Here is a 21,426-nt window from a genome sequence, read left to right on the forward strand (position 1 = left end):
AGAATTGTAAGAGAAAATATTCTCTAATTTATGGATCTATATTATGATCATGAAGTGACAACATAAAAACTCAAGTTGCACTCGTAATAGCAAAATAAATATTTTTAATAGCATATCGTACTATAATACGAGTTGTGGAGCTAAAACTGAAATAATGCAAAGCTCGTTTGATTGTTGTTATTCTTTGACAGGTAAAACAACAAAATATTTCAAGAGATATCTTATATAGATGTCATGGTGCTTATTACCATATAAATTTATCTCACCATTAGAGATGAAGAGAAGTGAGAAATATGAAAAATGATTGGTCATAAATCCATTTCACGATAAAGCATGTTGATAAGCTTTATCAAGCACCAACACAAAAACAAAAGAAATTGCGTGATTTTGGAGTCACGATATTGACCAATTCAATTAAAGTTGTACATTTCATTCCAAATACATATGGAGGTATGTATATGATTTTTTTATAATTGGTCTAGATGAGATGAGATGAAATTTCAAACCAAATGAAAAAAGGGATCTGATTTTCTTGTTAAAATTCCAAACCCTCTGCATATTCTGATTTTTCAAACTTTACAGTTTACTCCTCAGAGTTTTCAAAATTTTTATTTTAGTCCTCCGGATTTGAAAATTTTACGATTCAGTCCAAATATTTTTTTAGAATATGCAGTTCGTTCCTCTCATCATCTGCAATTATGAATATATTTCAGCATTTTCAGTTTTCACCGAAGTTTTTAAAATTTCAGTCTTGTCCCTGATGTTTTCAAATTTTACAGTTTGGTCCCTAAATTTTCAAATTTTACAGTTTGGTCCCTGAATTTTTAAAATTCTGAAATTTGGTCATTTGTGTACCGAACCTGTTAGATTCTCAAACGTCGTTACTCTCATCTAGATAACAGCTATATCACATGGTTTATTTATAATTTATGATATGCAATATTTTGCACCCCTAATGGGAGATATTTGTATGGCATATATTGTCATTTGCCATTTTAATAAGACAATTTTCCCGCCGTTAAGGGGGAGATAAGAAGCCGGTTCTTGTATAACGGCGTGAAATATATGAAATGATCTTTGTCTCATCTGGATTTGTGCATGGAAATATTTAAGCACAAAAGAAAAAAGAATTCAATTGCAACAATTTTAAAAATGCTAGATGCATTTATCGATAAAATGGCAACTTGAAAATATTACATATGTTGCAAATGAGTGCAAGAGAAAATGTCTAAGAATGACACATTGCACATTAAATTTTGCCATGAAAACGAATGTCCTTGAAGGACAAATTTCACATTATGATTGCATCGTGAATCCCAAATTGGGTGAAAAATGATTATGGTACACAACTAACCAATCTTAATTTATACATATAAGAGGGGGAGATATATATGTTGGTTCGAATGATTAACACCCTTATAAGTGGTGTGAATACCGTTCAATTAAAGTCTACTAGCGCTAGTAGCATCATACTCTCATCCTATTACTTATCTCATTCATGAAAGGATTCCTCTTAAAGACGATGTTGGGGGACGCCTCAACACCAATATCCATTACTATGATTTGAGAATTTTTGCCAGTTATGGTGGCATAAATGAAATCCATATTTGGATGAGAAAATCATTGATGATTACACGGTAACTATCGAAATCATTTTAAATCGAACCATTATGTGCCAATAAAGAGTTGATAGGCAAATAAATCATGGTTAGCTTGCTCTCTAAGTGAATAGAGAGGAATTTGAGACATTAGTTCTCAATTTTGTTGTTGTACCGATATACTATCCTAAAGAACTGAAAATTCTTTTCGAACGAATATTCATGTACCAAATTGAATGTTAATATTGAGTTTGAAAAATAAAGTGGACGAGTAGTCCTCAATACCCCCTCCACATTGTGAAACTCAAAAGCGCGCATTTTGTCCATGTAGGACATTTTTATTGAAATAAATAATGAGCTCAAGCACATAAAGTATTAGGAAAACTTTATTGTTGCAATATAAAATCTCTATAAGAGAAAAATACATGGTACATGAAAAGATATGGATCTCTACAAGAGATCATACCCACAAAGGCTACAATCCCCATATATATGAATATCCGGTACCGAAAAGTGAAATAGTGAGCTATTGATTGATAATAAAGAAATATGGGGAGTACAAAAGACGTTATCGAATAACTACATGTACAATTTTTCATAACGTTAAGAGCTTGAAGCTCGTACATGTTAATAGATGTCGACATCTAATTGGTCATTAGTATATGCATTTACAAATGCAATTGACCATGATTATTTGAAATTGGTAAAGAAATGAATTGTACATTGACTTGAAGTCAACACACATAAGTTGTGGAGCCTTTAATACAAAAGTGGGTAAAATCGTTGCGGTAAATTTGAATGCCTTTTGAAAATATATTTTTATGATGCAATCACTTTATGATGGTATTCAAAATTATTTGACATGCACCATATGGATGCAATTACCGCATATTTATATGGATCATAACTTGTTATTTCAAAGAAATGAAAATGCTTGAAGCATATAATAAGAGGTCTCGTGCGTTAGACCCTACGAATGATTCATTTACATATTGAAGAATACGGTATTGTCACCTTAGTGAATACCTTGTTTACAAAAGGAATAATCAAATAAATTGATTCCTATTATCATTTGGGGCGAATTAAATCTTGTGGAGACTCATGAAGAGCTCACAAAGATCATCAATTATTTGATGAAAGAATTCGAAATGAAAATATCTTGGGAGGATATATATTTTGCATTGATCTGCAGATCGAGCATTTGTCGAATGAAATATTTATCCATTATTTGTTTATATACATGATAAAGCTCATTCATTGAGTAAACATATGATTGTCCGATCTTTGGACATAAGAAATATATTCCCATCCTTCCTCGAGAAGATAATGAAGATCGTGGTTCTAATTGTTGGAAATCTGCTATGAACGAGAATTTTGCCGAGGCGAGTTGTCTCTGTCCTTAAGACGAAATTTCCCCGCAACGGTGCTAACGGATTAAATGGAAATCGTCTCCCAAGATACAACGGCAAAACTTGGAATAAGAGCACTCCAAATCCCAAGTACGACGAACTGTACTTTGTGTAGAACTTTTCGAGAGAATCTGTAAAAGGAAGGCTTAATATGTTGTAGCTAGTATTTGGATTGAAGTGAAGAATTCTGGGAATGTTAGGGTCTATTTATAAGGTTTGAAAAGTAGTGTCCTTTGGAGCAAAAAGGTACATTTTGTTTGAATGGTTGCACCATTTCGATTTCAGCCAATTGGGAGTAGTTGCACCATTTCGAGTTGAGCCTGAATGGTTTGCATTGGTTCGGCCGCACCAATTCAGACCAGTCAGACCAATCGAGATGGGCTTCGAGTAATAAGCCCATGACCTAATGTTTTTGGCCCAAAAAATTAATGTAGTGATTTGGGCCCGAGCCCAAATCCGATCCGTACGAACGAGCCGGCCGGTCGGACGGACGGACGGCGGCGGCGGCGCGCGCGCGCGTGTGGGCACGATTTGAAACACATAACATATAGGCCTTTCTCCCAAACAAAGTTGAATGCCCAAAGGGCGTGACCCTTTGTCCCCATATTTTGATATAAATACAGCTCAGTACTTCTCTACTTTTCCAATGTGGGATAACTTAAAATCCCACTTTCCTTATATTTTGGACTAGTAATTTTTCATTCACCACAAAATTGGTTTTAATCCAAAATTCATTTATATACTTAATTAGACCGTACAATAACATTGATAAAAACTGTTCATGACTCAATTTTTAACCAATTTTCCCAACAATCCCCCACATGAATGAAAACGAGGGCGTCGATTCTCTCTAGAGTTCCCACGAATAGTATTGCATCGGGATAGGTAGCATATAGCTTTGAACCTTCCGTAGTGGAGTTACATCGGATTTACTAGGCTGAGTAGTGAACGCGATGTCTTGAACTGTCAGCCGTTCGTGTAAACCAAGACAATGCAACCCACACAATACTATTCTCACATTTCCTTAGTTCTCATGATTGTGTCCGTTTTGGCCATGGACACACATCTTGGATTCATAAGTGTTTGTCAAGTTTTGAAGCGGCCGTCACTTCATACACTTACATAGGTGATCTCCTATTAAAGGTATCCTGCCAATACCTCACCTTTTGTTATAAGGTTTTGGAATCATTAAAAGCGTTAGCTTATCCCTTACCCTTTCTGCAGGTAGCACTATTATCTTTCGCGGGAATGAGTTAGGAATGAGTTCCTTAGTGCTCAACTGAACTTTCTTAGCTTAGTTGTCCCTTTTGAACCAGTTCTTGGGATCTCCAGTCAGCATGGTTGGGTTACCACCAAGATTGTCCTTAATTTATGGGTTTTAATCCCATTCCCCTAGATAGGCATTGTAGTTGATCTCTTGGTAAACCTTTAGTCAACGGATCCGCTAAGTTGTCTTTAGACTTTACATAGTCTATAGAAATTATTCCATTTGAGATCAATTGCCTTATGGTATTATGTCGGCGACGAATGTGTCTAGACTTACCATTATACATGCTGATTTGTGCCCTTCCAATTGTTGATTGACTATCGCAATGAATCAATATTGCCGGCACTGGTTTATTCCAACACGGAATATCTTCTAGGAAATTACGAAGCCATTCCGCTTCTTCTCCAGTTTTATCTAAAGCTATGAACTCCGATTCCATTGTGGATCGAGCTATACATGTTTGCTTTGTAGATTTCCATGACACAGCAGCTCCACCTATAGTGAAAACATATCCACTTGTGGATTTAGAATCTTTGGTATCGGATATCCAATTCGCATCACTGTATCCTTCTAGTACAGATGGATATCTTGTAAAATGCAAACCAAAATCTAGAGTATGTTTCAAATATCTAAGTACTCTAGTTAATGCATTCCAATGGTCATTTCCGGGATTGCTTGTAAATCTACTTAATTTACTAACCGAATGAGCAATATCCGGACGAGTGCAGTTCATGACGTACATTAGACTGCCTATGATTTGAGAATATTTCAATTGATCCACTGGTTCTCCACGATTTTTGGCTAAGTGAATTTTCAAATCGATTGGGGTCGTAGCAGGTGGACTATCAAACATTTTAAATTTTCGTAGTACTTTCTCAATATAATGCGATTGAGTAAGAACCAGTCCATTGTCATTTTTGATGATTTTTACTCCCAAAATTACATCGGCTAGACCCATATCTTTCATGTCAAAATGTGTTGATAACATTTTCTTAGTTTTCACGATTATCTCGTGATTACTACCCATAATTAACATGTCATCCACGTAGAGACATATAATCACAAATTCATTTGGTGTGTTTTTAATGTATACACATTTATCACACTCGTTTATTTTAAACCCGTTTGATAGTATTGTTCTATCAAATTTTTCATGCCATTGCTTGGGAGCTTGTTTTAGTCCATAAAGTGACTTCACAAGTTTACATACTTTGGACTCTTGTCCATGAGCAACAAACCCTTCGGGTTGTTCCATGTATATTTCTTCTTCTAATTCACCATTTAAAAATGTTGTCTTTACGTCCATTTGGTGAACTTCTAGATTGTGCAAAGCAGCAATTGCTAGAAGTACTCTAATTGATGTGATTCTCGTTACGGGCGAATAAGTATCAAAGAAATCTAGACCTTCCTTTTGTCTAAATCCTTTGACTACTAACCTTGCCTTGTATTTATCAATCGAGCCATCGGCTTTATACTTTCTTTTGAGAATCCATTTACAACCCAACGGTTTATTTCCCGGGGGTAAATCAACCAATACCCACGTATGATTTTGCATAATCGAATCAATTTCACTATTGATTGCTTCTTTCCAAAGCGGCGCTTCGGGAGTGGATAAGGCCTCTTTTATGGTCCTTGGATCGTTTTCCAAAGTATATGTTAGGAATTCCGGTCCAAAGGACTTAGCAATTTTTGCCCTAGTACTTCGTCTAGGTTCTTCATCACTTTGAAACCCATCATTAGCAGTTTCATATGTTCTTTTGTGAGAACCCGTTGCTGATTTTTCTTTATAGGGAAATCTATCCTCAAAAAATTCAACATTTCTTGATTCAATGATAGTGCCTTCATTCATATCAAGAACATCAGACTTGTGTATTAAACACCGATATGCACTACTGTTGTTTGCGTAGCCAATAAAGATGCAATCAACAGTTTTAGGCCCAATTTTTATTTGTTTTGGTTTGGGTACTTGTACCTTAACCAAACACCCCCACACTTTTAAATATTTATAGGACGGCTTGTGACCTTTCCATAATTCATAAGGGGTTTCTTTCTTTTCTCGGTGCGGAATCTTATTAAGAATATGATTTGCCGAGAGGAGTGCTTCCCCCCACAAATTCTGAGGTCAACCCGAATTTATCAACATTGCATTCATCATTTCTTTAAGAGTCCGATTTTTGCGTTCAGCAACACCATTTGATTGGGGAGAGTAAGGTGCCGTAGTTTGATGAATAATGCCGGTTTGAGAACAAAATTCATCAAATGGAGCACCATATTCTCCACCTCTATCACTTCAAATCATTTTGATTTTCCTTCCAAGTTGATTTTCCACTTCAACTTTATAGCTTTTAAAAGCTCCCAAGGCCTAGTCTTTGCTCCTTAGCAAAAACACATAACAATATTTAGTGCAATCGTCAATAAACGTAATAAAGTATTTCTTTCCTCCTCTAGTTTGCACAAATTTTAAATCACAAATATCACTGTGAATTAAATCTAGAGGTTCCGTTGTTCTTTCAACAGAATTAAATGACAATTTAGTCATTTTTGCTTCTACACAAGTTTCACATTTTCCTTTTTGATAATCGAATTTAAGATGAGGTAGTAGTTCTAAGTCTACTAACTTTTTGAGTGTTTTAAAATTCACATGTCCTAGTCTAACATGCCATAATTTAGAACACCCTATCAAGTACATAGAATTAGTAATTTTATTATCATCAAGCTTGTGAACAAGCGTCATTACATTCATCTTAACAAGGCCGTTATCAACATAGCCTTTCCCTATAAAACAACCATTTTTGGTGAGAATTAATTTCTCAGCCTCAAGAACTAACTTAAAACCAACCTTAGTGAGCAGCGTTCCGGAAATTAAATTTTACGGATATCCGGAACGTGCATTACATTAACCAAAGTGAGCTCCTTCCCGGAGGTGAGCTTCAAAACAACCTTTCCTATGCCTACAACAACCGAGGTGGCAGAGTTTCCCATGAACACCTTTTGACCATTGATTGGAGTGTAGGAGGAGAACGACTCCTTGTTGGAGCATATGTGGCGAGTTGCGCCCGTATCGAGCCACCATTCCTTGGGATTGTCCACCAAGTTAGCTTCAAAGACTACGGCACATAAGTTGAGGTCGGACATGTCGATGGGAACACTTTTGTCTTCGACCATGTTAGCTTGCCTCTTGGGTTGACGACAATCCTTTGCCATGTGATTTGGCTTGCCGCAATTGTGACACGTTCCATTGAACTTGAACTTCTTTGGCTTCCATTTTCCTTTGCCGTTGTTGCTTCCATTTCCACCGCCACTAGCACTTCCTTGTGCCTTTCTTTTCTTGCTAACCTGCATGTTTGGTTCCATAAGGTGTGCTTTAGCCTCCATTTGCTGCTTGCCGGTTTTGGACTCGGTCTTTCGATTGTCTTCTTCAATCCTTAGCCTCACGATAAGATCTTCAAGCCCCATTTCCTTGCGTTTGTGCTTGAGATAATTCTTGAAATCCTTCCAAAGCGGTGGTAGCTTTTCGATCATTGCAGCGACTTGAAAGGATTCACTCAGTCTCATTCCTTCGGCATGAATATCATGCATGATGAGTTGCAACTCTTGGACTTGGCTCATAAGAGTCTTGCTGTCCACCATTTTGAAGTCCAAGAACTTCCCGACGATGAATTTCTTCAACTCGGCATCTTCTGTTTTGTACTTCTTTTCTAAGGACTCCCACAGTTCCTTAGCGGTTTTGATCGCACTATACACATTGTATAGTGAATCATCTAGAGCATTCAAGATGTGATTCCGACACAAGAAGTCGGAATGAAACCAAGCATCCCACGCAACTCTCGTTTCCAAGGTAGCGTTGGCATCAGGCACAGCGGGAGGTGTTTCCGTAACGAAAACAACAAAGTTGATATTGGTGAGGTAAAAGAGCAATTTCTGTTGCCAACGTTTGAAATCAATACCTTTAAACTTCTCCGGTTTTTCACCATGAGCGACGACAGGAGGGTATGGGGCGGGACGAAACGTTGGTGGAAGAGCCGGAGGTGGAACAGCACCGTTTGGGGAAGGAACAGGAACATTTGGCGGCTGCACTCCTTGGTTTGGTGGATCAACATGTTGGTTTTCCGGGTTGTTGTTGTTGTTGTTGTCTCCTTCGGCCATTTTGCAGATTGAAAGTAAGATTTCGTCTTAAGATTGTTGGAAATCTGCTATGAACGAGAATTTTGCCGAGGCGAGTTGTCTCTGTCCTTAAGACGAAATTTCCCCGCAATGGTGCTAACGGATTAAATGGAAATCGTCTCCCAAGATACAACGGCAAAACTTGGAATAGGAGCACTCCAAATCCCAAGTACGACGAGCTGTACTTTGTGTAGAACTTTTCGAGAGAATCTGTAAAGGGAAGGCTTAATATGCTGTAGGCTAGTATTTGGATTGAAGTGAAGAATTCTGGGAATGTTAGGGTCTATTTATAAGGTTTGAAAAGTAGTGTCCTTTGGAGCAAAAAGGTACCTTTTGTTTGAATGGTTGCACCATTTCGATTTGAGCCAATTGGGAGTAGTTGCACCATTTCGAGTTGAGCCTGAATGGTTTGCATTGGTTCGGCCGCACCAATTCAGACCAGTCAGACCAATCGAGATGGGCTTCGAGTAATAAGCCCATGACCTAATGTTTTTGGCCCGAAAAATTAATGTAGTGATTTGGGCTCGAGCCTAAATCCAAATCCGATCCGTCCGTACGAACGAGCGAGCCGAGCCGAGCCGGCCGGCCGGCCGGCGGCGGCGCGCGCGCGCGCGTGTGGGCACGATTTGAAACTCATAACATATAGGCCTTTCTCCCAAACAAAGTCGAATTCCCAAAGGGCGTGACCCTTTGTCCCCATATTTTGATATAAATACAGCTCAGTACTTCTCTACTTTTCCAATGTGGGATAACTTAAAATCCCACTTTCCTTATATTTTGGACTAGTAATTTTTCATTCACCACAAAATTGGTTTTAATCCAAAATTCATTTATATACTTAATTAGACCGTGCAATAACATTGATAAAAATTGTTCATGACTCAATTTTTAACCAATTTTCCCAACACTAATATATGACGATAATAATGTCTGATTGCACCAAGGAGATTTTGGCTATATCAAGGGAGGTGGCCGAAGAATTATTGAAGATTTTTAAAGTACTCGAGAGTTAAAAGAAGAAAGACGACTTGACAGTTATTGATGACAAACAAATAATGAGGTTGCAAATCCATACGTCGGCGATCTTACTCCAATGTCTCATGCTGAAAACAGGGGGAGCGTGATCAACAATTTCAACACTGTACTCTTTTTCCTTCGTCCAAGTTTTTATCCCAATGGGTTTTTCTTGTCAAGGTTTTAACGAGGCAGTGTTACGCTCTCAAGATTTAAATGGATATGTACTCTTTTCTCCTTTGTTAAGGTTTTGTCCCATTGGGTTTTCCTAACAAGGTTTTTAACGAGGCATACTCCATATATGGTGGACATCCAAGGGGGAGTGTTATGAATTCTTAAGTGTGGATGACCACCATTACTACCATCATCAAGCACAATTACTCCCACCACTACTCCCACTATTTACTCACCATTATATGCCCATAACTCCTTGTAACTCATGACCTTTCATGGTCTTACTTGTACTATATATAGTGCTCCATTGTATAGAGTTGGATACACAAGAAGATATATTTGTTTCTCTCTGTATTACTATCAAATTACAAGTTTGCCAATGCATTCGTTGGAGATCAATCACTACATAATCCAGAAGATCATCTAACCCCAATGTCTCATGTCGAAATCAGGGGGAGTGTTATCAATAGTTCCAACACTGTACTCTTTTTCCTTCGTCCAAGTTTTTGTCCCATAGGGTTTTTCTTGGCAAGGTTTTAACGAGGCAGTGTCACGCTCACAAGCTTCAGATGGATATGTACTCTTTTTCCTTCGTTTAGGTTTTGTCCCATCGGGTTTTCCTAACAAGGTTTTAACGAGGCATATTCTATAAATGGTAGACATCCAAGGGGGAGTATTGTGAATTCTTGGAGGTTATGGATGACCACCATTACACTCTCCATTAAACCCCCATTCTTCCACCATTATTCACCATTAAGGTCTTGTAACTCATGACCTTTGACTAGCTTTTCTACACCTATAAATTAGGTGCAATGTATTGTATTTTGTACACTTGAATATATGGAATAATATATTACATATTCTCCCTACTTTATTCTCTACTTCTTGTATATTGTTTATTAGTTTCTCAACATTTATAAATTATATTCTATTTTACAAAAAACCCTGGAAAATATAAATTAAGAAAACATAGGCTGAACAACGAGAGGTCAGCATCAAGCAGAAAAGATAAATGACAGACGTGTAAAAATATCATTGGCTCTTTGCTAAAAACCAAAATAAAAAAAAAAATCCGATAAAACAAAGCAGGATAATCTCTTAAATCCACTCCTCTCATATTTTTCCAACTCCATTTTTTCTCCAAAAACAAATGGAAAATCATTTTCTTCACTGCTGAACTCAATTATTTATTTATCCAGAAGAAATTTGTCCAATTTTAGCAATGGCGGCCGTCAATTCTGTTTCATTCGCCGGAATAGTTCAATCCCCTGACCGGAAATTTACAGCTCGCAGTAATTCGGCTTCAAATTTCGATGCTTTTAAGCTCCGCGGTACTGTGTCGTATGATTCGTACAATTTTCGTGCTTCGAGATCGACTCGCATGGTTGTTCATTGCATGACCGCTGTTACAGGCAAGTTTTTTTTTATTTATTTATTTATTTTATGTTGAGGTATTTTGCTGTGGATTTCGTGTTTTCTTAATTTTGAATGTGTTTATTGCAACTTTGTGTTCATCTCCGTACAATAGTGTTTCTCTTATTGCTTACATAATTGCTACTAAATTCAAAAGAATGGCCACAATGTATACTTTTGGTGGATACCATAGATTACATTGTGACTTTTTTAATAATAAATTCACTTAATTATGTACTTGTGATAGCAATTTACATCATCGAAACTAGAAGTTTTCGATTAAATGTTTGGGTGGGATAGAATTGGACATAAAATTCTAGTGATTTTATGAGAATATTGTTTATTTTGTTGTTGTTGTTGTTGTTGTTTTTGTTGTTGTTGTTGTTGTTGTTGTTGTTGTTGTTGTTGTTGTTGTTGTTGTTGTTGTTGTTGTTGTTGATGCTTATTTTATTTTTAGATGATATGCAGGAATGTATTTGTATATTCGTTCAGAAGTGATTTATGAAGTCATCGACATAACTTTTCGATTCTTAAGTTTCAATTCTTGGATGATTTTGTAGGTCTTTTGCCTTCATCCTACCCTCCCTAATAAGTTTCAATTCTTTGCTACTCATTCAGAAGGGTTTGCTCGTCGTTGACATTTTCGTAAATTTTGTAAAACCTTCGGATACTAAAACTTGAATGTCCCAAGAGGAGACATTGTCAAACAAGTTGTTTTATTTCCTTCCAAGCCAGTTTGTTTTGCTCGCGGAGATTTCTTTCATTTCTGGATTTGTTTTTTTCATTCGCGTTCTTGAAATCTGGTATTGAATGAATTGGCATCTTTGGAACTTAAATTGTGCATTACTTAAACTTGTTATACCTTGATAAATTTCGTTATTTACTCAAAATATACCTCGACGTGAATTTTCTTAATACATTATAGGGTGTGTTCGAGCTCAACAAGAGTTCTTCTTGCCTTTTTTATGTCTGGTATGTTACACTTTGCGGATTTTTTCTAATGTCAATACAGTTTGTCAAGATTAAAAATCAAAAGATACGATTTCCACTACTCGTTCTTGAACAAATTAACTGTTTCAAGGAAAGCATTTGAAATTCTACTAATATACGTATCACTTTCATTGACTCTGTGCATCTGTTTTTAGAAAATACCTCTTTTATTCAAGTCTGCTAATTCTTTTTTGCTTGCATTACTGCTTCTGAAATTTATTCCCTTGCCTTCAGATATACCTACTGTATCTCAGACAAAGTCTAATTTCTTGAAAGCATATAAGAGGCCGATTCCTAGTATATACAACACGGTATTACAAGAGCTTATCGTACAACAGCATTTGGTGAGGTACAAGAGGACATATCGGTACGATCCTGTGTTTGCTCTCGGTTTTGTTACCATTTACGATAAACTCATGGAGGGGTACCCAAGTGATGAAGATCGAGATGCCATTTTCAAAGCTTATGTTGAGGCTTTAAATGAAGATCCTGCTCAATATAGGTCGGTCTTATACTATTTTATTTTGTGTTTGGCTGTTTGCTCCATTTTCCTTCTGATGAAATTAGGGTCCAAGCAGGCGAATATACGCAGACGATAATAAATCATTTGCATTTTGAAAAATAATAAATAAAAGAATACGCTTGAAGGAGTAGGATGTTTGTTTATTCGAAGAGGTAGAATAACAATTCTAGATTTGGATATGGTTTCTGGGAGATTGTTTACAATACAACATAACTTTTCGATTTGTTCATGTTAATTATTTCAACACCACCTCAAATTAAATACAGTCCTTTATTTTCCTACAATAGTTTGGGTCTTCTTTAGTGCTTTACGTTTTTTGTAAGAAAACGAAAAGAAACGAGGGTCAGTGGAGATAAAGTCAGGAGAATGGTTTTTTGTAAATTATGATTTTTTCTTCGAATATGAGAAATTTTACTTGGATTTGGATGCTTGAACATCACACCTTAAAACCGTACCGTGAATGCAACAGTTTATAATTTCGTTGCTGATTGAACTTGATTTAAGATATTTAAGAGAGAGTTTTATATTCAACTTTGCACTCAAAATATGGCGTAATACAACAGTCTAAACTCTAATGTCGAAGAAGATGTATACAACTATATTTTATGTGATGGGAAACTTTATCATTCCTTAGCTATATATGTAAAATCTGATATCCCATAGTTTCTAGAAAGTTCTCATCCCCTTACACTTCGTTTTTCATTTTGATGTTAATTTTGAACTATTTAGGCTCATGTGGAAAGATGTCAGCTATGCTATTAACTTAAATGGATTTGATTTAGGATATTGTCAACTCCTATGTCATAAGTATGTTTACATAAACAAAAAAAAAAAAACAAAAAAAAAAGAAAAAAGAAAAGAAAAAACGAGAGCTTTGACTAGTATAACATGTGGGTTATGGCCCATATTCTGATTCAAATGGCCAGCGTAAATTTAAAAAAGCCTTCCTATTAAAGTCTAGTTTAATATGTAAATGATGTTTTTATGGTGCAGGGTTGATGCTCAAAAGTTAGAAGAATGGGCGCGTGCTCAGTCGTCTAGTTCTTTAGTTGATTTTACATCGAAGGAGGGAGAAGTTGAAGGCATACTAAAGGACATTGCAGAAAGAGCAGGGAGCAATGGAAACTTCAGCTACAGCCGTTTCTTTGCTGTTGGTCTCTTTCGTCTGCTCGAGTTAGCAAATGCCACTGAGCCAACCATTTTGGATAAGGTAAAATCTCGTCAGAATTATTTCTTAGTATGGTTGTCCATACAAATATTAACAGTGATGCTGAAATTGCGTGCCTCTCTAGTTTTACAAACACAACATCATTTTTTGTGATTTCAGCTTTGTCATAACTATTTAAAATGGCTCTATCTAACAAAAGGTCACAAGGTGGACTATTATTACTTCGGTTAAAAGGTAGATTATGATAGGCACGTGTTCTGAAACATATTCTCGGAGCTAGATGAGAGAGAATATTATGTTTTGAGCTTGGATTTTACACGATTTTGGACATAAGAGATGGCCATTATTGCTTCACATATTCTGAACTATATATTTTGGAAACCCGTAAACTGAAACATTATTTTTCTGTGTAATATATTTCGATTGAACTGCACACCGAGTCAGCCCTAAATCTAGATAACCCAAGTACATGCTCAGAACTAACTGCATATCATTTTTTTTATTACGCTTGATAGACAATAAAATTCAAGCTTCGTCACAAGTTCAGTGTTCAGGTTTCAAGCTCATGATAAATAAACGGCGTCAAATTTTAGTCAATCATATGATGCACATTTAGTCCGAATTCAACCCCTATAATTAGACTATCACAAAGATTGTATAATCACAAATCCCAAACGTAAGATAAGCCCATAGTAGTTATTACACCATTACCATGAACAATGTAAACCTATCCAGTTCAATAATTTTTATTAATCCCATCATTTTTTTTTTCTTGCTGATATAATTCTTTGATGAATTGATAGCTTTGTGCCGCTCTGAACATAAACAAAAAAAGTATTGACCGCGACCTTGATGTTTACCGCAATCTGCTTTCTAAGCTGGTTCAAGCTAAAGAGCTCTTGAAGGAATATGTTGACAGGTGATAATCGAAGAAAACGGTTATATTAAACTGCTTTATATTTCTAAAAAGAAAAGCTTAAAAGACCCTCTAAGAAAAGTGCTTATGCTCGTTTTTCTCAAGCTTGTTTTTCGATGTTTTGAAATTTCAGGGAGAAAAAGAAAATGGCAGAAAGGGCCGCTGCTGCATCTCAGAAAGCTAGTGAAGCTGTCACAAAAATGCTCGGTGGAGTGCAAATCAACTAGGCGGTAATGTACAATTTTATGTTGCCTTTTGTTAACATCATATTGAGGATATATAACAACACACATCGAAAATCAATCGAGTACGAGAAAAAAAAAAACAAAAAGAGCTTCATGCAGATGTTATAATAGAGGCCATTAAGTGGTATTATATGTTGATTATCGACTACTACTAGCTTGGAACAGTATTAAATTTGTTTTTGAAATGTAATTTCATTATTTCCTGTCGATAAATGCATTAAACGTTGACGCATAGTGATATACTCTACGTTTATTGTGTTTGTAAAGTTGTGTGGTGTTTTTATAAACTGAGAATCTGATATATCAATGAGATTTCAGAACACTTTTTACCGTCGTTTGGTTAATCCCATTTTGCACCATTGAAATTTAGCATTTTGGCTCTTTGCACCCTTGAAAAAAACTAATAGCACTTTACACCCTCGAAACACAATAAATCACTCGTTATGCACCTTGAATTGAATATTTAAAACTTAATAAGGCAAATCTCATTTTTTCTTGGTTTTTTAAATTTACATGCTGCAAAATAAAATTTTAAATGGTTGTAAGGTTTTTTTGTTCTTTTTATTTTATATTTTTATGATAAAATTATAATTTTTAAATATGTTGATGAAATGTATTTTTTTTTTTGCACTTTGTAGTTTCAAAATGATCGATGAATAAGTTACGTTAAGACAAAATATATATATATATATATATATATATATATATATATATATATATATATATATATATATATATATATATATATATATATATATATATATATATATAGAGAGAGAGAGAGAGAGAGAGAGAGAGAGAGAGAGAGAGAGAGAGAGAGAGAGAGAGAGAGAGAGAGAGAGAGAGAGAGAGAGAGAGAGAGAAGAAAAGATCAAGTATGATCATTTATGCTATCAACTGGAAAAAGGAAGCACAGTCGAAGAACCTACACAATATATTTCATCTTAAAAAAAACAATTAATGGGGGATCGAAGAGAAAAGAATAGGTAAGAGATCGAAATTGATTGATGATATACTACGCTTGTATAAAAAAGAAAAGCAGAGACTAATCAAAACATGGCGGACGAAAAAATTAATTTAACTGAACTGAGAAATATCGACCTCGTCTGGAATCTTGAAAGTATCTGCAGCTCCAAATTTCCTGCATTCTTCCCCGACAGACTCATCTTCTTCGTTATCACTATCATCGTCAAGATTCATTGGAGTCGACGATGGGTCTAACACACTTTTCGATATGCAATCGTTCGTAGCTAGCATCTTAACTTGCCCAAGTGCTGATATTTCCACTACTACTGTCTCGTCATCTACCGGAAGTGGCTGTCTCCACGGTTCTCCGTCGATCCTCATGTATGTATCCTCGGCCGCACCTTTGCGGAACTCAAATCGGATGCGTTGTGCCTTTGTGTAGTTAATTAAATTAAAATTAAATAAATAAACAAACAACAGAGAAACTATAGAAGTTTTTGTGTCTGTTTCTGTGGAGGGGTCTGTTATTTACTGAAGGGTAAATTACGAAACCCCCTGAACTTAGGCTATATTACGAAAAACCACCTCACCTATTCGTAATTACCAAAAAAAACCTGACGTTTCGGGTTGAAAGGGGAGTAGGTGCTGAAAGGCAAGTGAAAAGAAGGGTATAATAGACTTCACACATTTTCTGTTAAAAAGCTCGTTCAACAGAGGGGGATTTTGGTAATTACCATAGGTGGGGTATTTTTCGTAATTTAGCATAAGTTCAGGGGTTTTTTGTAATTTACCCTTTACAAAATCATGCATGGAAAGTGTTGGGGGAAAAAATGGAGAGAAACCTGAGCAAGACGGGTACCATGTCCGTTTTTAGCAAGTAAAACAAGTCCATGCCAAGCGTCTTTAAAACCAACAACCTCAATTAATCCGTCGTCTACGAAAGGTGGAGTCAGGTCTTTCTGTGCACCAAGTAAACACATAACTGATTCAGTTATTCTATTTTCTCTCGAGTAAAATACGGAAACAAAAGAAAAAAGGAAAAAAAAAATACTTACGTAACGGCGTCGATTAGTGTTTGGAGTTCCCCAAGGATTTAGTCCACCAGAAAAGCTCGGCAAGTTAAGGCATACAATTGACCTGATGCTGTGTCGATCAAAAAATGACATATTTTATATTAGTTAGCGCAACTTTCGCATTTTTCCCTCCACAGATCAAAATTTAAACCAATTCTATATACCTGTGAGGAATACGGAGATCATGCCAGTCGCCGTGCTTTTTCATGACCTTAACCTTGCAAAGTTGGCCGATATTCCTGCCGAGATTATTTAGTTTCATCTCATTCGAATAAATTTATTTAAAAAAAAAAGTTACATTTAAAATAGACATGCAAAAATATATGGAATAAGCTTTACTTTGAGGAGGGGTGAGCTAGAGAAGCAAAAAACCATCCTTGTGTGCATCCAAGCTTTGCGTATGTACTCTACGAGGCAAACAATGATTATTAAGCATCTCTCTAACAATAACAAACTCGACACAATCTTCGTTTACAACATACATAATGGGGAAAACGCAATCCCGACTCTGTGAAAAAAAAAGTGCTTAATTGCGATAATTTTTCGGGAAAAAGGGAAACTTTTAAAGGTTTAGATGGCATATTCAATTAGACCTGATTTATGAGCTGGTTATTGAATTTTTCGGGATGAAGTTTGCGCTCGGAGTGGAATGCATAAGACACTTGTGCGTCCATTCCTGAAGGCAAGAAAAACATATGCGTATTAAAATTTGGTATTGGAAAATCGAAGCCAATAAATATCGTGTTAGTTTCTCCGAATATTGCAATGCAATGTTCACGGTAGAGACACTCTTTACTAAACTAAATAACCATTTGGAAAATTTATACAAGATTTTAAAAAAGTTTACGAGCTTCATTTTCTGGAAAACATATTTATAAAAATTCGAACTTACCCATGCTGAAGTAGTTCCAAAACCCTCCACGGAATGTGTCGTAACCTTTCTGAAACAATTTACTTACATGTTAGAATAATAATTAATTTCGAAGATTTTGAATCTCATTAATCATTTTTCTCACTGAAATTAATGTCAATATTATTATTATTATTAACACGAGAAATAAATAAAATGATTCTGACTTACGACGTTGAGATCATCTGTTGAGGAAACCCGATGAAAAGCATGCAATGAATGCGGCAACTCTAATGGCGCAATCGGCTCACAGTTACTCCCTTCCTTCGGTACTCTCATTCGCATGAGAATGTGCCAACTACAAGTCGAAGAAAAATCCAATTTTTTTTCTTCTTAAATTCGGATAAAAATTACCCTTTTGTATTTTTCGCGGTCGATGATTAGAAAAATAATCCATGTTCTTAATAACATTGTTCTAATGGAGTGATGTTTTCTTTCACACAAGTAACTTTATGGAGATAAATGCAATTGTTTTCATGTCGAGATCACTAAAAGGGAAAAAATGAAGATTATTACTGAAACGAATAAAATCGAAAATCGGGAGTTGAATAAAAAAATTACCTATCTATTCTCATTTCTTTTGCTTTCCGCACTTGTTCCAGGAACGAGAGAACCGAATTACGGTCGGTGCCAGGATTTCTCTTACCCTGAACGGAATCGAGATCACTATATATAACACAATGTATTTCAACTAAGATTAGCTCTCTGTACACATGTTCAACAAACTATACATCATGCGTTTATCGTAAATTATCAGATAGCATTTTTTAAAATTGGCGAAGTTTTCTTACCCAACCAAATGCAAACGGCAGATTATTTCCGGTTCCCAAAGGTACAGTAGCAACGGGTGGAGGCTGAGACAATTTCAGATCAGAAACCACCCCGAGAATCCAGCCAGCTGTACCATCTCCGCCAGCAACCTATACATTACCGTATATTATATCTTTTTTCACCGAGAAGTAAAGATTTCACATGCATTAGAATCACCGAAAATTTTCGTATTTTTCCTCACAATTATTCTAAACTTCTCCTCAAGTTTAGGAGCAAATTGATCTCCGTTATTCTTGAGCCTTTCGAGATTGAGAAAAACCCTTCTTAGCACGCTATCGGGAGCTTCTTCGCTTAAATCAAAAACCTGAAATATCAGTGGGATACATCAGTGCATGTTAACAAAGTTCACTAAGCTAGAAATTCGTTAAATTAATACAGTCGGGACTAACAAAATTCTATTAAATTTAGTAAAATATTAAATTATCGAACTAATTATTTAATACGTTTTTACCGAGTCGGGACCGGAAGAAAGTATTATTTATGCGAGGTTATTAATTTATCGAGGTTCTACTGTATTACAATAAATTGCAATCGTTACACCCCTTAAAATATTAGCTAATTTTGACCTGGTCTTTGTTTAGTAAGGACCGATACGTGATAAGAAGATCGCCACCTAGTTGACCGCCACTTGTCGAATTGATGAACACCAAAACGGGGCATTCGGGTACGTCGGGCAAACACTCGGCCTTAGCCTGTGAAGTGATTATATAGCTAGGTATGTAAAACTGCTTCAGAAAGTTCTCCGAATTTAAATCCAGACTCGCCACACCTAACTCCATGTCACAAACTGCAATACAAATTTCAGAATTATGTGACAATTCATTAACATCTTCGTATCTCACAAACTAATAATGGACCAGTAATAATCGGTATAATTTTAAGAATCAATTATTTGACAAGTAGAGAAGAAAGTCAAATTCATCGATAATGTTTCGATTGATTCGTTCTACGTTGTCCACTCCCACTCTCAAAAAGTTAATTGCACCCAAATTTTATCTGACAAAAAAAAAAAAAAACATTCACCATATTACACTCTCAAACATGATTACACAACCGAAGAATCCAAGACTGCTTTGATCCAGCTCAAACTCAAACCAGTAATTTAATAAATAAAAATTACAAAAACAAATCTCACTTATAAAAATTCACACATGAAAAAAAGAATTAAATAAAAATAGAGTTGCTCCAAGTAACAGAATGGAGAGTGCATAAAACTTAACAGGACACGTCTCAGAGGCATTAAAACAAACACATAACTGCATATGAATCATTGTATAACCTTTTACATTGGTTACCAGTTCAAAAAATGGGAACTACACTCACATTATGAAACTCAAACTCCGCAATTTCGAACCTACGTAAATATATGCGTGTAACAATATCAAGATTTACGTACGAACATATCAAGATACCCAATTTCAGAAGAAAAAAAAAACAAATATATAGCCGGGTTGAAATTATATTGAAGAAGGAAGCATTTAAAAACCTGGAACAGAAAAAAGATGAAGAAATTCTGGTTTGAGATTTGGATAACAAGAAAAGCAAGAAGGATTGATTGAGGAATGAAAGGGTGGGTTAATTGGGCGGTAAGGAAACTGCCCTCAAATTGGGGGAAGGTAGTTATTACAGTTGCGGAAGTAGTTATTTGTGTGTGTCCCTTCCCGGTAACAACTCAGTGAGTTTTGATGGTGCAGTGCTCTATGTATATAATATTTGGTATTATTTATTTAATTACACAAAAAGTCTCCTAAATCATTTTTTTTCTAAGGTCTCTAAAATCATTTTTTTTAGTAGTGGGAATTGGCTAGATAATATAATATGGTATAGGTTGTTTGACCAAATTAATGTTTGAAATAATATATGAGTGACATTCTTATTTTTTTTTATTCTTATGTTGTCTTTATACTATAAATTCTCTAATTTACATATTCACGTTTTTCCAATTCAGATTTATTTTTCTTCTTTTGGTATATTCTCTCTCTCTCTCTTCAGTAGTAGCACAAAGTTGGTGGGGGGATGGAGCAAGCGCGGGAGCGGCGGAGGGAGTGGTGGACAAGGCGCGACAGGGGACTGTGGTGGTCGAGGTGGCGACAGGGGCTTGTGGTTATGGTGGGGATTTTATTGAAAGCATATTTTTGACTAATCACATTTGATTTTCTTGTTCTTTAAGAGATTTTTCTTGATATGGGTTTAAAATGGCAAAACTGGTTTTCCCAAACTTAGTAGGTGACTACAATTGCGGCGGCGGCGACTGGTGGCTGCTAGGGTTTAGTGGTTGTTGCGTTGAATACTAGGATTGACGAGGATTGGGTGTTGTTGGCTGCTCGGATTTGGTAGTACACCGTAGTAGACCATAGTACACCGTAGCATATCATAGTACATAGTATATCATTGTACACCGTAATATACCATAGTCTACTACAATGTTGACAAGAGATAAAGAAAATGTAACTTGAATTTTAAAAAATAAAAACATATGTTTTTTTTTTTTTGTATTTTTCAATATTATATACATTTTTTTTAATAGTTTAAGAAATGCTAAAATGAAAAAAAAAAAAGAAAAAGATATGTGTTTTTTGTAAAAGATAATAATAAGAAAAATTAAAAGAATGTTAAATGGAAAAATTAAAATATTAAATACAAATTAAAAAATTGATGAATGCAAGTTGAATTTTAATTTAGATTTTGAATTGTGATAGGCATTTTTGAAATGAATTTTAGGAAGAACGTGAAACAAATATTTAGTTGAACTTGTGTTCTAATAA

At 35.6% G+C, this 21,426-nt stretch overlaps 2 protein-coding genes across 4 annotated transcripts; one reads left to right on the forward strand and one right to left on the reverse strand.

The window, feature by feature from the left end:
• Nucleotides 1-10,671: 10,671 nt before the first annotated feature.
• PSB29 (photosystem II reaction center PSB29 protein) lies at nucleotides 10,672-15,225 on the forward strand. Its single transcript, XM_012995420.2, has 5 exons — nucleotides 10,672-11,038; nucleotides 12,264-12,531; nucleotides 13,546-13,762; nucleotides 14,524-14,639; nucleotides 14,770-15,225. The coding sequence occupies exons 1-5, from the start codon at nucleotides 10,849-10,851 to the stop codon at nucleotides 14,861-14,863; spliced, it is 885 nt and encodes a 294-aa protein (XP_012850874.1). The 5' UTR covers nucleotides 10,672-10,848; the 3' UTR covers nucleotides 14,864-15,225.
• Nucleotides 15,226-15,742: 517 nt separating this feature from the next.
• LOC105970633 (diacylglycerol kinase 5) lies at nucleotides 15,743-20,314 on the reverse strand. 3 transcript variants are annotated; one of them, XM_088821932.1, is made up of 13 exons: nucleotides 20,148-20,314; nucleotides 19,228-19,657; nucleotides 18,843-18,965; nucleotides 18,622-18,750; nucleotides 18,392-18,477; nucleotides 18,002-18,128; nucleotides 17,813-17,861; nucleotides 17,514-17,596; nucleotides 17,260-17,327; nucleotides 17,085-17,159; nucleotides 16,903-16,990; nucleotides 16,690-16,806; nucleotides 15,743-16,279 (listed from the first exon to the last, which is right to left on the reverse strand). In XM_088821932.1, the coding sequence occupies exons 2-13, from the start codon at nucleotides 19,438-19,440 to the stop codon at nucleotides 15,959-15,961; spliced, it is 1,479 nt and encodes a 492-aa protein (XP_088678058.1). In that variant the 5' UTR covers nucleotides 19,441-19,657; nucleotides 20,148-20,314; the 3' UTR covers nucleotides 15,743-15,958. The 3 variants fall into 3 exon arrangements, with proteins under 3 accessions (XP_088678058.1, XP_012850920.1, XP_012850921.1); XM_012995466.2 differs by having other exon boundaries at nucleotides 19,228-19,448; nucleotides 20,148-20,304; XM_012995467.2 differs by having other exon boundaries at nucleotides 19,228-19,448; nucleotides 19,985-20,264.
• Nucleotides 20,315-21,426: the final 1,112 nt, after the last annotated feature.

Source organism: Erythranthe guttata, chromosome 8, assembly GCF_056151865.1.
Source record: "Erythranthe guttata isolate IM_541 chromosome 8, IM_541, whole genome shotgun sequence".
Classification (NCBI taxonomy): Eukaryota; Viridiplantae; Streptophyta; class Magnoliopsida; order Lamiales; family Phrymaceae; genus Erythranthe; species Erythranthe guttata.

Coding starts and splice junctions, on each gene's coding strand:
- PSB29 (XM_012995420.2), top strand. CDS start 10,849: ATGGCGGCCGTCAATTCTGTTTCATTCGCCGGAATAGTTCAATCCCCT. Junction 11,039..12,263: donor TTGCATGACCGCTGTTACAG/GCAAGTTTTTTT, acceptor CCTTGCCTTCAG/ATATACCTACTGTATCTCAG. Junction 13,763..14,523: donor AGCCAACCATTTTGGATAAG/GTAAAATCTCGT, acceptor ATGAATTGATAG/CTTTGTGCCGCTCTGAACAT.
- LOC105970633 (XM_088821932.1), bottom strand. CDS start 19,440: ATGGAGTTAGGTGTGGCGAGTCTGGATTTAAATTCGGAGAACTTTCTG. Junction 18,966..19,227: donor CCTTACTAAACAAAGACCAG/GTCAAAATTAGC, acceptor CTGATATTTCAG/GTTTTTGATTTAAGCGAAGA. Junction 17,862..18,001: donor CAACAGATGATCTCAACGTC/GTAAGTCAGAAT, acceptor AAATTGTTTCAG/AAAGGTTACGACACATTCCG.